General features: G+C 35.9%; 1 protein-coding gene across 1 annotated transcript in view; it reads left to right on the top strand.

The window, feature by feature from the left end:
- Positions 1–11985, top strand: part of Notum (palmitoleoyl-protein carboxylesterase notum) — a 151743-nt gene extending 139758 nt beyond the window's left edge. The window contains exons 11-12 of the mRNA XM_067144549.2: positions 7517–7731; positions 11446–11985. Of these exons, the coding sequence (XP_067000650.2) occupies positions 7517–7731; positions 11446–11744 (514 nt within the window). The 3' untranslated portion in view covers positions 11745–11985. The remainder of the gene's footprint in view (positions 1–7516; positions 7732–11445) is intronic.
- The last annotated feature ends 3624 nt before the right edge of the window (positions 11986–15609 follow it).

Genomic DNA, 15609 nt, shown 5'->3' with positions numbered 1-15609 from the left:
TCTAGTCGTCATTCTTTCTAATGGTAGAAAATGACAGGGTCACTGCCACATAAAAGTGAATTAGTAATTTAAAACTTGTAGGTAATCCTGGTACATCAAAACGGAAACCTACTTACCACTTGTTCCACTGCTTTCCTCTCACCTTAGTGGGACCTGGGAGCGAGCTGTGTTGCACATGTTGTGGAGGGATGTATTTGCTATTACATAATACCAATATAAATGGTCCGTTATTGGACATTATAAATTTTCCAGCTAGCTCATTCTTGGTTGCCAGCGTTTTGCCCTCATGTGCTAGGGTGGGCTCATCAGTTGGTACCTAGCACACCTACCAATACGCTGGCTAGTGCATACCGTGGAGGCCACTGCGTAGGCTAACTGGAGCCACCGGCAGTGCCAATGCACTAAGAGACTCTGTCTCATCACTAAAAATTGATGCCTGCTTGGCCATCAGATGATATAGATGTTGATTCCCATAGGGAATCTGAAATATTTGTCCTGAATGAGCAAATTTATAATACCAATATAAATGGTCCGTTATTGGACATTATAAATTTTCCAGCTAGCTCATTCTTGGTTGCCAGTGTTTCGCCCTCCACGGTATGCACTAGCCAGCGTATTGGTAGGTGTGCTAGGTACCAACTGATGAGCCCACCCTAGCACACGAGGGCGAAACGCTGGCAACCAAGAATGATATATAAGTAATAATAATAACAACGTAAACGTTTCCACCTTTTCAATACTACAATATATTCACAAAATTACAAATTACACGGTACTAGTTTCGACCCATCTAGGGGTCATCATCAGCCGTATTGGAGCAAAGATCATTTGTGGTATTATAAATTTGCTCATTCAGGACAAATATTTCAGATTCCCTATGGGAATCAACATCTATATCATCTGATGGCCAAGCAGGCATCAATTTTTAGTGATGAGACAGAGTCTCTTAGTGCACTGGCACTGCCGGTGGCTCCAGTTAGCCTACGCAGTGGCCTCCATGGTATGCACTAGCCAGCGTATTGGTAGGTGTGCTAGGTACCAACTGATGAGCCCACCCTAGCACACGAGGGCGAAACGCTGGCAACCAAGAATGAGCTAGCTGGAAAATTTATAATGTCCAATAACGGACCATTTATATTGGTATTATAAATTTGCTCATTCAGGACAAATATTTCAGATTCCCTATGGGAATCAACATCTATATCATTTGCTATTACATGTTCTCGGTCGGTCGGTCGGTCGGTCGGTCGGTCGTATAGACAAGTAGACAGACAGAGATGAAGGAAAATTAAAAAGTGCACTTCCTTGTTACTGTGGACGCAACCAATACAGAAATAACATTTTTTTAAAATTCTGAGCAATGTACAAACAAAACTCTTATTTTATATATATAGATTGTTATTAACAAAGTGTTTGCCTAACAGTTATTGTAAAATAAAACCAAATTATAAAGAAATGAATTGTTTTATTTATAAAAATTCAAGAAGTCATGATTGTTGACAGAAATAATGTACACCATTATTTAAGTTAAAAACAATACATTTTCATCGCCATAAGACCTATCTGTGTCGGTGCGACGTAAAGCCCATAGCAAAAAAAAAATACATTTAAACTTATTCTGAAGGCTTTAAATAGCTATAAATCTTCAACTATATGGAGAAGATACATAATTACTTTCACAATGATAGAATACAACACAAGTAGTACGGTAGTAGTTTTTTCATAACTGAGGGTAATTGTTACTGCTGACATGGGCTAACTTGTAGGCCAGTTCCCTTACACCCTTTCTGGCTGGTCGTACCATAGTTTATTTTTGCAATTGTGTTTATGTACTTCAACTTTGGTCTCAAAAAATACCATAATTTTCTTCTGTCATATCTTTGGTTATAACAAAAGTTTCAGCTTCAGAGTTTCAACATTTTGACAAATGTCTCAACACAGTAGCTAACTTTATACTGTACACTTTCCAAGCTTCTTTAATGGAAATGTTGGTTTCTGGAGGAACCATGGCTGCTTAAGTAGCTTTCTTCAAAACATCCAGATCATCCAGAACCTTTTGGACACCTGATTGTCAGAATACATAAGGTACATTATTGTAATAAATCACTTCAGTCAGTATATGAATTCACTCACCAGATAAGAAATATACAGCGGTGATTATAGTAGCAAACACAATTTCATTTATGTGTTGCAAAGCATATGAAAACAATCAAAATAAGATTCAACGCTAAACATATTTTGTCTACAGCATGCATATTTGTTAACATAACAAATCATAACTATTGTCTATGCTATCCACTGGCATTTTCTACAGTTTTATTGATTTTGAGCCTTGCATGTGCAGAACTGTGGACTAAACTAAACGGACTCAGAATCATCCCCTTGAAATCTCAAGCTATAATGATAGATACATCCAAAACCCGTTATCACTTAAGAAACATAAATACCCCTCAATAGCATTGAATGGAATCATTATCAATTTCAAAAACAAAGTTATCTTAGTATTAATACTGGACGAAAACCTTGACTGGACAGAATACAGAACAGCTATAATTCCAACAAGTATTTTTCCCCCATCACTCACTTCAAAGAATGAAAGACATCCTTTCAAGGTCAGAAAGCTGTTAGTTCCACACCTAACAATGTGTTTGTTTGACTATTATAACATCATGTACATGTATGCTCAGAATGCTTTTGTCCACTTTATATACTCCTGTATTCCATGAGCTAAATTGACTTAAACCACCATCATAGCTATCACTCTTTGTTTCTACTCTACAAAATAATATACAGAAAGACCCCCTCTTATCCAACAGATTCTTTCCAGTTACACTAAACCATTCATAAAATCCCAACAAGAGCTGCAAATCACAGATCTACCCTCTATAATAATCTCTCTGATGTTAGTATAATTTGAACATGGAATTTGGGACACCATATCTGAATCGGTAAATTTTTTTTTTTTTTTTTTTTTTTTTTGCTAGGGGCTTTACGTCGCACCGACACAGATAGGTCTTATGGCGACGATGGGATAGGAAAGGCCTAGGAGTTGGAAGGAAGCGGCCGTGGCCTTAATTAAGGTACAGCCCCAGCATTTGCCTGGTGTGAAAATGGGAAACCACGGAAAACCATTTTCAGGGCTGCCGATAGTGGGATTCGAACCTACTATCTCCCGGATGCAAGCTCATAGCCGCGCGCCTCTACACGCACGGCCAACTCGCCCGGTGAATCGGTAATTGAAAAGAAATGTTGGCAGTGATTCTTGCCCAGATTAAGTCGAGTATAAATACATGAATTCTGTTTTCCTATTTTCTTATTTCATTCCATGTAATACTAAGTTTCATGCTAAATTTCTTTTTCATTGACAAATTAGGACAACTTTCTTTATTTTAAGTAGACTAAGTTTTTCTTTCATTTAATGTGTTTCTATAACTATGTGTACAGTTTAGTACTATAGTGTGTATGTAATTTGTGTAACAATTTGTTAAACTGTGTGTACATTTTAAGACATTGTTTGGCAGAATAGCAGGCTTCATAGCCTGAGACATGCCATGAAATTAAAGGGATGATGATGATGATGATGATGATGATGATGATGATCCAAGGTACAACAGTCTCCCCTACTCTGAAACTGATATATTACCTTTGAATTTGCTCTATCATTAATTCCATATTGATTATTTACAAAATTGTGCATAATCTATTTTCACTAACATTGAATTTCCTTTAGTTAGTAAAATTCATACACATTGGACAAGGGAGAAATATAAGCTACGTGTTCTTAGGAATCACACAACAAAATTTGGTATAAAAAGCAATAGAGTATTCACTCATATCTGATTATAATAATTTACCGCACGATATATCAATCATCTCTAAAATTAGGCCATTTTGTAATACTGTAGTTTAAAAGGTATTAGGTACTTCCACACCTGGAATATATAATAGTACCTTGTTTATGTTTATGCTGTCTTCCCTCCCTCCATAATCCCCTTTACAATCACCGTCTGGCTCCATGGCTAACTGGTTAGCTTGCTGACCTTTGGTCACAGGGGTCCCGAGTTCAATTCCCGGCAGAGTTGGGAATTTTAAGCACAATTGGTTAATTTCGCTGACATGGGGGCTGGGTGTATGTGTTGTCTTCATAATCATTTCATCCTCATCATGACGCGCAGGTCGCCTACGGGCGTCAAATCAAAAGACCTGCATCTGGCGAGCCAAACTTGTCCTCAGACACTCCCAGCACTAAAAGCCATACGCCATTTCTTATTTATTTATTTTTTTTCAGTTACTTTTTCTATTACTTGTAGATTTAAATTAATTAGATAACATTTTTGCTTGTTTGTCAATATCCATTAAAATCTTTGTATATATTGGTTCCTTGTATATGTAACTATAGTTTTTCCCTTTTATTATAAGTTATATTTATATTTATATATATTTACGTAAGAAGATTCTCACTACTTGGAATTGCTGTTTGCTTATATCCTTGCATCTTATATTATTTCTTGTTTTTACAGTCTTCTTTAACACTCTGTTGGTCGCACACTAAAATATAACATGATTGGTCACAATGTATCTGTCAGATACAGATATGATGTTGCTTAAAAGTACTCAAATTTGTCTTAAGAAGTTAATTTATTAAGATATCTCAGATAGTTTATGGCATTTACTCACTTTCAGAGAATTCATTAAGCCCCTTCCTAAATAATAAATATATCATGGACATACAAACAGAATAAATACCACAGCCTAAATCTGCATCTTCCTCTGAACGCTTCTAGTTTTTCATCAAGTGTGACATTTTGTCCAACAGAGTAATGCTTTTACATTATTATTCACGAATTTTGTGAACAAGTCCCAAACTGGTGCAAGAGATCAATTTTCCCTCTTTCTTCCCTGGTCGTCCAGTCATCGAAACTAATGCACCTGATTAGAAATTTGAAATATCATAATAGCATCACAAGTCTGAACTTCTCAACACCATCACCATCTGTTTCCCACAATTCCACAAGTCTCTGCTTGCTGCCTCTCAGTGCACCTGCCAGATATAATGAGCCAATAAGAGCTTTTAATTCAAATCTGTCTGTCAACTTGGAGTCCCTTTCTCTTCTGAAGTTGGCGTGAACATCTCCTATGTACTGATCTGTATATTGAACTGCATCATCCAGCATATCTTCAGTCACTAAATAGCTCCACAAATCCAATTGTGCCTTTGTTTCTTGCTTCACCAATGACTCCAGGCAGTTTAATCAGTATTATTTATTATGAGATCTCTGACATACTTGGAAGGAGCAGTGTATCTTTCTTCACTTTGTCACACCATCTTTTCCTATAAAGTATGTGTAAGCAATGAATTTCATTATTAGTGTCCGTATTGATACATTAGGTGGTTAATAAAAACCGTTCATTAAGAAATATAAAGTATGTACCAGGCTTGTCTACAGAACAAGAGTCATGCACATCCATCTCACTCTCCATCATTTTCTCTTTCCTCAACAATATCATCATCACTTTCAGAACTCTCATCACTATTACACTCATTATAACAGTCACTGTCACTTTCCTATAGAAGTGAACGAATTAATTTAGGGTCATTTGTGTTTTCTGGGTTGAAGTGCTCCATGTCTATACTTGATTAGGTGGAATTCTTCTCCTCTTTGCATTTGTGTGAATCATCAATACAGATATGAAGCTCATAAATTACAACAATGGAGCTTATCGTTAAGAAATATGATGTGCTGAAACACTCGCATATCTCACAGATACAGCGCGACCGACCTAAGGTTAATATAAGAATATATAAGAATGTCTGTTTTTATCCATAAATTTTACTATTTTCTTTTATACTATAATCCATAAAATAAAATTTAAAGTTGCAGAAGAAAAATGTGGTCAACTTATCCTTGGGCAACTCTCTTTCCATTCACCCTCATGAGGGTGTAGTAGCATTATGATGCTGCTGTCTCATTCATGATCCACCGAGATCGATAGCTGCAGTCACTTAAGTGCAGCCAGTATCCAGTATTCGGGAGATAGTAGGTTCGAACCCCACTGTCGGCAGCCCTGAAAATGGTTTTCCGTGGTTTCCCATTTTCACACCAGGCAAATGCTGGGGCTGTACCTTAATTAAGGCCACGGCCGCTTCCTTCCCACTCCTAGCCCTTTCCTGTCCCATCGTTGCCACAAGACCTATCTGTGTCGGTGCAACATAAAGCAAACTAGCAAAAAAAAAAAAAAATTTAATCATTCTCCAGGCTTCTCTGTCTTGGGCTCAGGCCAGTCTGTGAAACCAGTTGATCCAGCCATCATGTAGGTCTCCGTCCTCTTGGCCACTTCCCATTTACCTTTCCAAGAATTATAAGCTTTTCGAGATTATTTCAGGTATCTTTTGCTAATTTTGGATGAGGTTTATTTTTGATCTGTAGTTGTTTCACGATTGATGTGTTTGTACAATTTTTGTTCAAGATACTCTTAGCATCCTTCTGTATGCCCACATTTTGAAGGAGTTGACTTTCTTCCAGTATGCTTGATTTGTTCTATCGACAATCATCACTTTTGTTTTATTCTTACTGAGATGTAAACCAGATTTTTGACTTGAAATTTCAAGCTTCTGCTGTACTTTTTGGGTGTTTTTGAGAGGTAACTATGAGGACAATATCATAAGCATACCACTTACAGCAATGCCATCTTCCCAACTATCAAGGAACTCCGTCATTATGTGCTCACTGTAGATATTGAAGAGCAGTTGCAACAGAAAGCAACCCTGCCTAACTCCTTCCTTGATCTGGAAATTACTTGAATACAAACCATTATTCCTTATTGTTGCTATATCATTGTCATATATGCTCTTTACCAGACCTATCAGATGTTTTAGTACACCCGTACCTTCCAGTTTTTCCCACAGTTAGGTCCATTTCACCAAATCAAATGCTATGATACATAAAATTAGAGTTTCATTACTCTCCCTAACTTTTTGACTTAGCCGGTGCATGTTCAGTACTTTTTGTTTCCTGCTCTTGCCTGGAATAAATACTAATTGCCCTGCTGAAATCTGTGGCAGACGGTAGGATTTTAATATTTTATTTATGATTGAGTAAAGAATCTTACTGGGACTAGACAAGAAAGCAATTAATCTGTAATCACCATTCAGTGGAGATCTCTTTTTGTACAGTGGTATAAATACAGAGAGGCACAAGTCTTTTGGCCACTGTCCAATGGTCCATATTTTAATAGAGAGACGTAATATATCCACACCCTTATTTTCCATGACGTTGAAGATTTTTGCTGTAATACTACACCTACCTTGCAGTTTTTCAGGTTCTTTGTTGCCTTTCTGACTTCCTCTCCTATTATTTCAGGTTTTTTCTCATGGGCAACTTTACCTAAATAAGATATATATTTGCATTTCAATTACATTTCCTTCTAATATAGGGTAGCTTAAGTGATATTTTTGGATTGCTGTTGTTGGACTTTACTGTAGTTATTTGAAGTCTAATTTATTTCCAATATACAGAGCACCAGTTCCAATGCTTGGAGATGCTCCTTCAGTGCCAAATGTTAAATTAGCACGGAACTTGGTACGATCCAGAAGTCAAAAGTTACAAGTCAATATTACAACTTCATTGACATCAACAGCATCTCCAAACGAAGAGTCAAGAAGGCGCCGCAGGAAGAAAAATCATCGAACTAGAAATAAAACAGAAAGAAGTAAAAACAAGAAAAGAAAAGGTATAATAATTACTTTATAACAGTGTCATAAGAAACTTGAGCTTCCATAGACAGTAGAACTTTTACCAATTTAATGTTTATGTAAATGTTAAACAAATAGTACCACTGAAAACTAACCCACCTACTTTCATATAGTGTAAAGGTATCTCTGAACATTCCGTCATAAATTAATGCATATCATTGTTCTAGTTCTAATACTTATCCAGTCCTAGTTCTAGTTCTAATACTAATTCTATTTAAGAGATTTTTTGGCAAAAATGAGATTATAATATGTACAGAAGCAGAAGGTTATGCTCTACAATCTATTGTAATTATCCATTTGTAAAAAAATTATACAGTGCCTAAAAATTACTTTTCCAATACCTCACATCAGGTTGAAATCAAACCTATGTGCTAATATCACGTAAATTAATTCCAATATCACGTATAGATTTTTCATATTTCATGTAACTGCTAATACCATGTATCACAGATGTTTACATTACTTCTTTCTCATACTCACTTTCAACAATGAACAATTTTAACAAATAAAAATCCATCTGTTTGCAATAAATGAGAAAACACCTGCTACTTTCTATTAGTCATTCTTGTGCTTAAATGCGTAGATCATGTGTTGTGCTCTTTCCAAAACGTTTAAATCAGGTGTAGGAAGGATGGATGAGGTAGTGATTATCGTAACTGTAATATTGAGTCTTATTCAGCATCTTGTATTGATACTATTTTTCCAAGAAAGAAGAACTAAATTAAGATTCCAAAACCTTTCAGACATTCTGCTCCATCAATCAGTTACAACTGATCTGCAGTTAGGTCAGTTGCCCAGGCAGCAGATTACCCATCTGCTGTTTACCTAGTCTTTTCTTAAATAATTGTGAACAATTTGGAAATTTATTGAACATCTCCCTTGATTTATTCCAATCCCTAACTCCTCTTCCTATAAATGAATATTTGCTTCAATTTGTCCTCTTGAATTCCAACTTTATCTTCATATTGTGATCTTTCCTACTTTTAAAAACACCACTCAGACTTATTTGTCTACTAATGTCATTCCACGTCATCGCTCCACCAACAGTTCGGAACATTCCACTTATACAATTAACAAATTTCATTATATTGGTCCATATTGATACAACTTAACCCTGACAGTTACACCATACGACTTTCTGACATGTCGTGCGCTTGAACGCCATCTAGCGCGTTTTTTCTCATTTGCCTATATCAAATTCAGACTTTTTATTGTAATCACTTCTTACAACGAAAGTTTTTAAATTGTTCAATATCAAATGGTAATATAGATATGCTAGCTGAAACAATTCTTTTAATTTTTCAGTCGTTCTATTTCCTTGTAAATTAAAATGATCGAATTCAATAAAACTTGCAATTGGTGCAAACTATTTCTAGAGCATAACGCCTACCAAAATGTAACTTTAAATAATAGACTTTGAGTGGCACGTCTTCGAGACGTGTGGTGTAACTAAAACGATATTTATAGACATGTTACTGTCAGGGTTTATTAAAAACATTAAAGGCTGGACTGACCACAATAAGGAACTATATAGGGTTGCTAAGAAACAAGCAAACAAAGTTGTTACAGAAGAACGAGAGAAGTGGTTGAACAAGTGGAGTGATGAATTGAAAGAGGATGTTAATGGTAATAAAAAATGTTTTATGGGATGGTGAAAAATAGAAAAAGAGATAAAGAACACTCCAAATACCTAAGAGATGATAATGAAAATCTGATCACCGAAGATGAGAAGATCAAAGAGACTTGGAGGACTTAGTTTGATGAATTGCTAAATGTGAATTGCATGCAGCCTACACAAAAAAGACAGTACCAGTACTATCTCATGCAAGTCTGCCTCTGACAATGGGTTAGACTTAACATGGAGTGATATAGAATATGCCTGGAAATACATTGAAACTGGAAAATCAGCTGGTGCTGATGAAATTAATGGCTATGGGCACTTCTGGAAAACATTGGATCTACAGACTCTTTCGTAAGATCTGGAAAGAAGGGGACATACCAGTCAATTGGAAAACAGGCATCATAATTCCAATTTTCAAGAAAGGAGATAGAAAGAAATGTTTCAACTATAGAGGCATCACTTTAACATCTCAAGTTGGTAAACTTTATGAAAGAATTATAGAGCGTAAAATCAGGCCCCTTATTGAAGAGAACCTCTTTGAAGAACAGTATGGATTCAGGAAGGGAAGATCAACAACTGATTTAATCTTTACAGTCCGTCAGTTAATGGAAAAATACTACGAACACAACCAAGATTTGTGGTTAGCCTGTCTGGATATCAAGAGCGCATTTGATACTGTAAACAGAGAGAAGGTGTGGGAAACACTGAAGAAAATTGGAATACAGGATGACATGATACACCGGATCAAGAATTTGTATGAAGATACCCGAAGTAAAGTCAAAACACCTGTAGGAATGACTGAAACCTTTGATATAAATCTGTGATGAACGAGATTCAGAGAAAAGTTCACCAAACCATTGGAGGTAAGAAAATGAAAGTTATCTTGTGCGCAGACGATATATGCTTGTGGGGAGACTCTAAAGAAGACCTTAAAGGACAAATAAAGTCCTGGACAGAAGCTGCTAAAGAATATGGACTCATCTTCAGCCAAGAGAAAAGTGAGTTATGGTCATGAAGAGATACAGACAACCAATGGGACACATTGAAATGGAGGGGAAACAGCTACAGATGAACCATCAATTCAAATATCTTGGAAATGTTATCTCTGATACTGGTTCTATAGACAAGGAAATTTCCCACAGAATTCAGGCAGGTAGCAACTTTTACAAAATAGTTAAAGACATAATATGGAATAAGAAAATACCAACAAAATGTAAGAGAGTCATATATGAAACCTATTACATATCAATCCTGACCTATGGTTGCAAAACATAGACCATGAGAAATAAAGATGTTAGTAGAATCCAGGCAGCAGAAATTAGATTTGTCCGTAGCATGATCGGTAAATCACGGAGGGACAGAGTCTGTAATGAGGAAATCTGCAAGCAGGCTCAAGTTGTAAGACTGCAGGACAAAATAACAGCACAGCGACTGAGATGGTATGGACATATTCGACGCATGGGAGATAACAGATTACTGAAAAAACTTATGATCTTAAACTTGAAGACAAAAGACCAAGAGGGCGACCAAGACTCAGGTACAAGGACATGGTGAAGATTGACATTCAACAATGAGGACATACTTTGGAAAGCATCGAAGAAAGAGAGAAGTTCAGAGACCCCAACTGGTGGAGAAGCCTTGTTCGCCGACCCATCACTTAAGATGGAACGACGCGGGGTATGTATGTATGTATGTATGTATGTATGTATGTATGTATGTATGTATGTATGTATGTAATCCACCTAATCAATACACCTCACTTTGCAATACATTTATTCTTGAATTATTTATGCATAATTTGGTACATGTTTCGTCTTTTTTCATCTTCTTTTGAAGACCTGTCAGCAATATGTTTACAGTTTATACTTACAATGAAAAAATAAATTTCTTTTATGAGTGTAAGCAACATAAAGGATGTGTTTCATGTTACAAAAATAAACTGTCACAATTCGTGCTGCTCCTCGAAATTTGCTGTTCTAGGCCCCATTGTATAAGGTCTACAACTAAATACAACATTAACTCTACCTAGTAATTGCTTTCTTCTTTGTCTCATTCATTTCTCTCATTGCAGGTCGGCGAGGAAACCGACGAAGGCAACAAAGATCCATTGTTACTTCTCATCGAACTCACAACTTCAGCCAGTCTTGCCAGCGTCATCTAATAGAAAGGTGTTCATGGCCACAGTGTAATCATTCATGCCCTAAACTGCATAATCCTTTCACTGGAGAAGAAATGGATTTTATAGAACTTCTTAAGTCATTTGGTTTGGACATGATGAGTGTGGCAAATGCCTTAGGTATAGACATCCATACCCTTAATAACATGGACCATGAAGAACTTTTAAATTTGCTCACTCAGCAGGCAAACTAAATAGTGCTAGAGATGCACACACAAACCTGATAAACACTTGAAGTACAAATTAACACATTCAAGATGAAAATATACTTGCACATCCTCCAAGTCAATAATTGTTTATGTTCAGATTACAGTAATTCACAAGTTTGTATGTTAAAATAGAACATAGTTATTGTGAATTTATGGTGAGATTATTGTCTCTTGAGTCATTGATGTGTCTCATATCATTTTCCTTGAAATATATCTAACAGACAAAATCAAATGAAGATCCCAATTCCATAACAGCATGTCCACTTCATAGCCTTATATGAAATATATATATATATATCTAGTCTTACCATAATTGCTGTTATGATGGTACTATATTACATTTAAAAAAATTCCCATATGATTTAATTTCATGGTTCTCTATTAAACCTAGACAGGTTGCTTGCCAAAAGCTTGCTTTACATATCACTTGGCACCTGACAGATACCAATTTCTTTTTTGTTCTCCTCCTTGTATTATTATTATTAGGGCTCGGATGTTTAAGACCTAAAAATAGCCCAAATAAGCAAGCAAATATGACCTAAAAAATGAGGAAATATGACCTCAAAAGTGACGAAATATGACGTAAAAATGACAAAATATGACCCGAAAATGATTAATCAAAATATGGGCATTTTAAAATAAATTATAGATTGGAACGGTAATTCCTCTGATACATATTATTTTGTTAACCAAATTCTTTATTCTTACTTTAATATTAGTTTTCTAATATACATGTGCAGCAATTATTCAGTCTAATATCCTTGATTCACTTATCAAACTTTTGTGAAATAAGTTCGCTAAGATCAGATCACACAACATTGTAAAAGACCATGTTTGCACCCTGCATTGGTGGTTTGAAATATGAGAAAACTAGAAATCAATCTATTTAAAAAATATATTTTGGAACGTTTAAGCCAGATTTCATTAACATTATTCAAATGCGTTAAAGTTTAAACTGAGCACCAAGAAACGAATTAAATAGATGTCTTTCAGTACATTATGGTAGGGCGTCGGAGCCTATAGTGCAAACTCGCATACCTTTTTCATTCTTCTCTGCGGGTGGAATTGAAGTGTATGACAAGATTCATCTTCAAAGCATCAGGTGCGAAAGACCTTCGATTATCATTTAACACATTCTTGTAAGAGGAGAAGCTCCTTTCTACATCACAAGACGTTATTGGTGCATATTTAAATAATGTTAAATCACTGGTGTCGAGTATGCACTCCTCTTGAAGTGTACTGGTACCTTCTTCTCTAAGAACATCATTTATCTTGCACACATGGTGAAAATCAAAATTTCGATTAAGCACATTTTGAAGTTTCCATTTTACACTGTCACCAACTATTCCATGTGATTGTTGTACTGAAAGTTCAACACTTCTCACAATGTCAATACTTGCATAAATTTCTAAGCCAGCAGATTCTAAACGAGTAATTACACTTGATATAATTCCAAAGTTCGACTTAATATATGCCAAACTATCTGACAAACTGTTGGAAAACAATTCCTGGGCAATCTTGATAGAAGAGGCAACATCTTTGTTGAAGCCGTTAACAATGTTTTTGATAGTGGAGTAGTTTACGCAATAATACGCGGCAGCATTGAGCCACGTCCCCCACCTAGTAAGAACTGGCTGTGGAGGGAGTGGCGTCAAAGGAGATAACTCCTTGAAAGTCACAACCCGCAGTGGTGCTTTCAAAAAAAAAAAAAAAATTGACGTTAGATATTAATTTATCGACTTCAGGAAAATTATTAATTTATCGACTTCAGGAAAATGTCCACGAATTTCTTCTGCCACCCTATGCAGAGCATGCGCAAGGCAAGTGACTTGAATCATTCTTGGATAAAACAGCTTGAGACCTTCAGCAGCTTTCACTATGTATGGAGCAGCATCAGTAACAAAGAGAAGAATGTTTGCCTGCTTAATTTTATCCTTCCACAAAATTTTTAGTGCATTATTAAAAAGAATTGCAATCATTGAATGATTTGCTCTCTCTAAAATTTCTGAGGTTAGTAGAAAAATATCAGCACGGAGTGTTCCAATAATTACATTCCCTATATATCTATCTGCAGTGTCCATCGTCTCATCAGTAGATATCCAAATCTTATTGTCTGCTACACTGTGTCATATTCGATTTAGAGTATCTTCATAACAACGCGATAAATAGTTTTTTCGCAGTGTTGATTCACTAGGAACAGATTTTTTTAGTGTATTTCTCCAGAAAATTCTTGAAATGGGCATTGTTCTCCTTGTTTAGAGGAATATTTTCAGACACCATCATCTCACAAAGTTCCTTTGAAAAATCCGAACATCTGTCCATCGCTGAAGATGTAACAGCCTTATCGAATATCAATTGCTGCCTCTTCTTATCGACATGTTGTCGTTTGACATCGTTGCTGTGTTTCGCCATGTTACAATGTTGTTGCACATTAAAACGTTTTTCATCCACAACTTTCACTTCACACAACTTGCAAAATAGAACTAAACCGTCTGTACAGAAATATTCTTCTCCAAATTCCTTAACAAAGCTTCGTAACTTACCACTAGTAGAAGACTTTTCCTTAGGCATACTGGAATGTGTGTTGGGATACGATTTACTGTAAACTAACGCTTGTGTAAGTGAAAGAAGGTTGAGTTTCTTAATATCTGAACAAAGACAAGTGAGTGATTACCAGAAGTAATTAGCTCACTGCTGGGACGGGATTTTCTGGATTATTTCTGTCTCTACCTGGGAGACCGGGTTGCCGAGTACAGCGGGTTGGTTATTCGACTATTCGACTTGTATCAACAGCGTGATACCGAGAAGCAGTTTTGTAAACACTAGTTCGCATTCGGTAAGCTGAAGATGATTTCGCACACCTACAGCTGTCGTCGAACTGCCAAAATATGACCGAAATATGATGTTTCTACTAAAATAGCTCAAAATAAGACCTTATGGCAAAAAATAACCAAAATATGCATTTATATGACAAATTAAAATCACTTAATTGTGACAATAATCACCTGATTTGCACCAACATCCAATCAGACAAGAAAATAGAGACAAAGAAAAAGTATGACTTTTCCTAAACATCTGAGCCGTAATTATTATTATTCTTTCGATGTTCAACTTTTCCGCTTAGAGAGCAACTTATGTTTGCCCAGTACTTGCTCATTCTCTGGCTATGTTTCTGCCCTCTATCCTTTGTCCAGAGGGTGCCTGTTTTCTTACAGGGTTGTCTGTCCTGAAACCTGTTTTGTTTGATTATTCTTCTGGAGGTGCTCAGTTTCTTATTTTGTTTTCAGTTACTCCCAGTTCCTATCATCATCACCATACTCAGTTTCCAGCTATTGGCCTGACCTGCTTAATGATACATATGAAGGTTAAGAAAAACGTAATGTTCAATGTAGAATTAAGTAAAGGCAAAAGAAATCATATGAAGCATTATATATGAAAAAATTGAAATACCATAAAACGGGATAACTTCGGCCACTTTTTTGTATATTTTTTTAATTTAAACATGGAATACTCCCTCTAATTTTCTAGAAAAAAAATTATGTAAGTTCTGCTGTATTTGTTCATTGTTATGTATGTACATAATAGTAATTGTTAACTTAGGCCTCCATATAAATAACTCAAGAAACAAAGTTTTCTCTGACTTAGTATTACTTCGGCCACCGTGAACATTTTTAAAAACTTGTAGAACGCCACTATCAATAGTCAGCAAACAAATTAAAATGATTCATGGTAAAACAGACATATAGCAATCAAATTTTCAAGATATTTGTAAACAAATCACCCCAAAGAAGAAACAAGTTTATTTAAGCCTACAAGAATTAAATGATATAAAAGATATGTGTTACGTTAC

Source organism: Anabrus simplex, chromosome 3 (assembly GCF_040414725.1).
Source record: "Anabrus simplex isolate iqAnaSimp1 chromosome 3, ASM4041472v1, whole genome shotgun sequence".
In the NCBI taxonomy this organism is placed as follows: Eukaryota; Metazoa; Arthropoda; class Insecta; order Orthoptera; family Tettigoniidae; genus Anabrus; species Anabrus simplex.
Note: the sequence above shows the minus strand (reverse complement) of the source record. Positions and strands in the feature narration are given on the sequence as shown.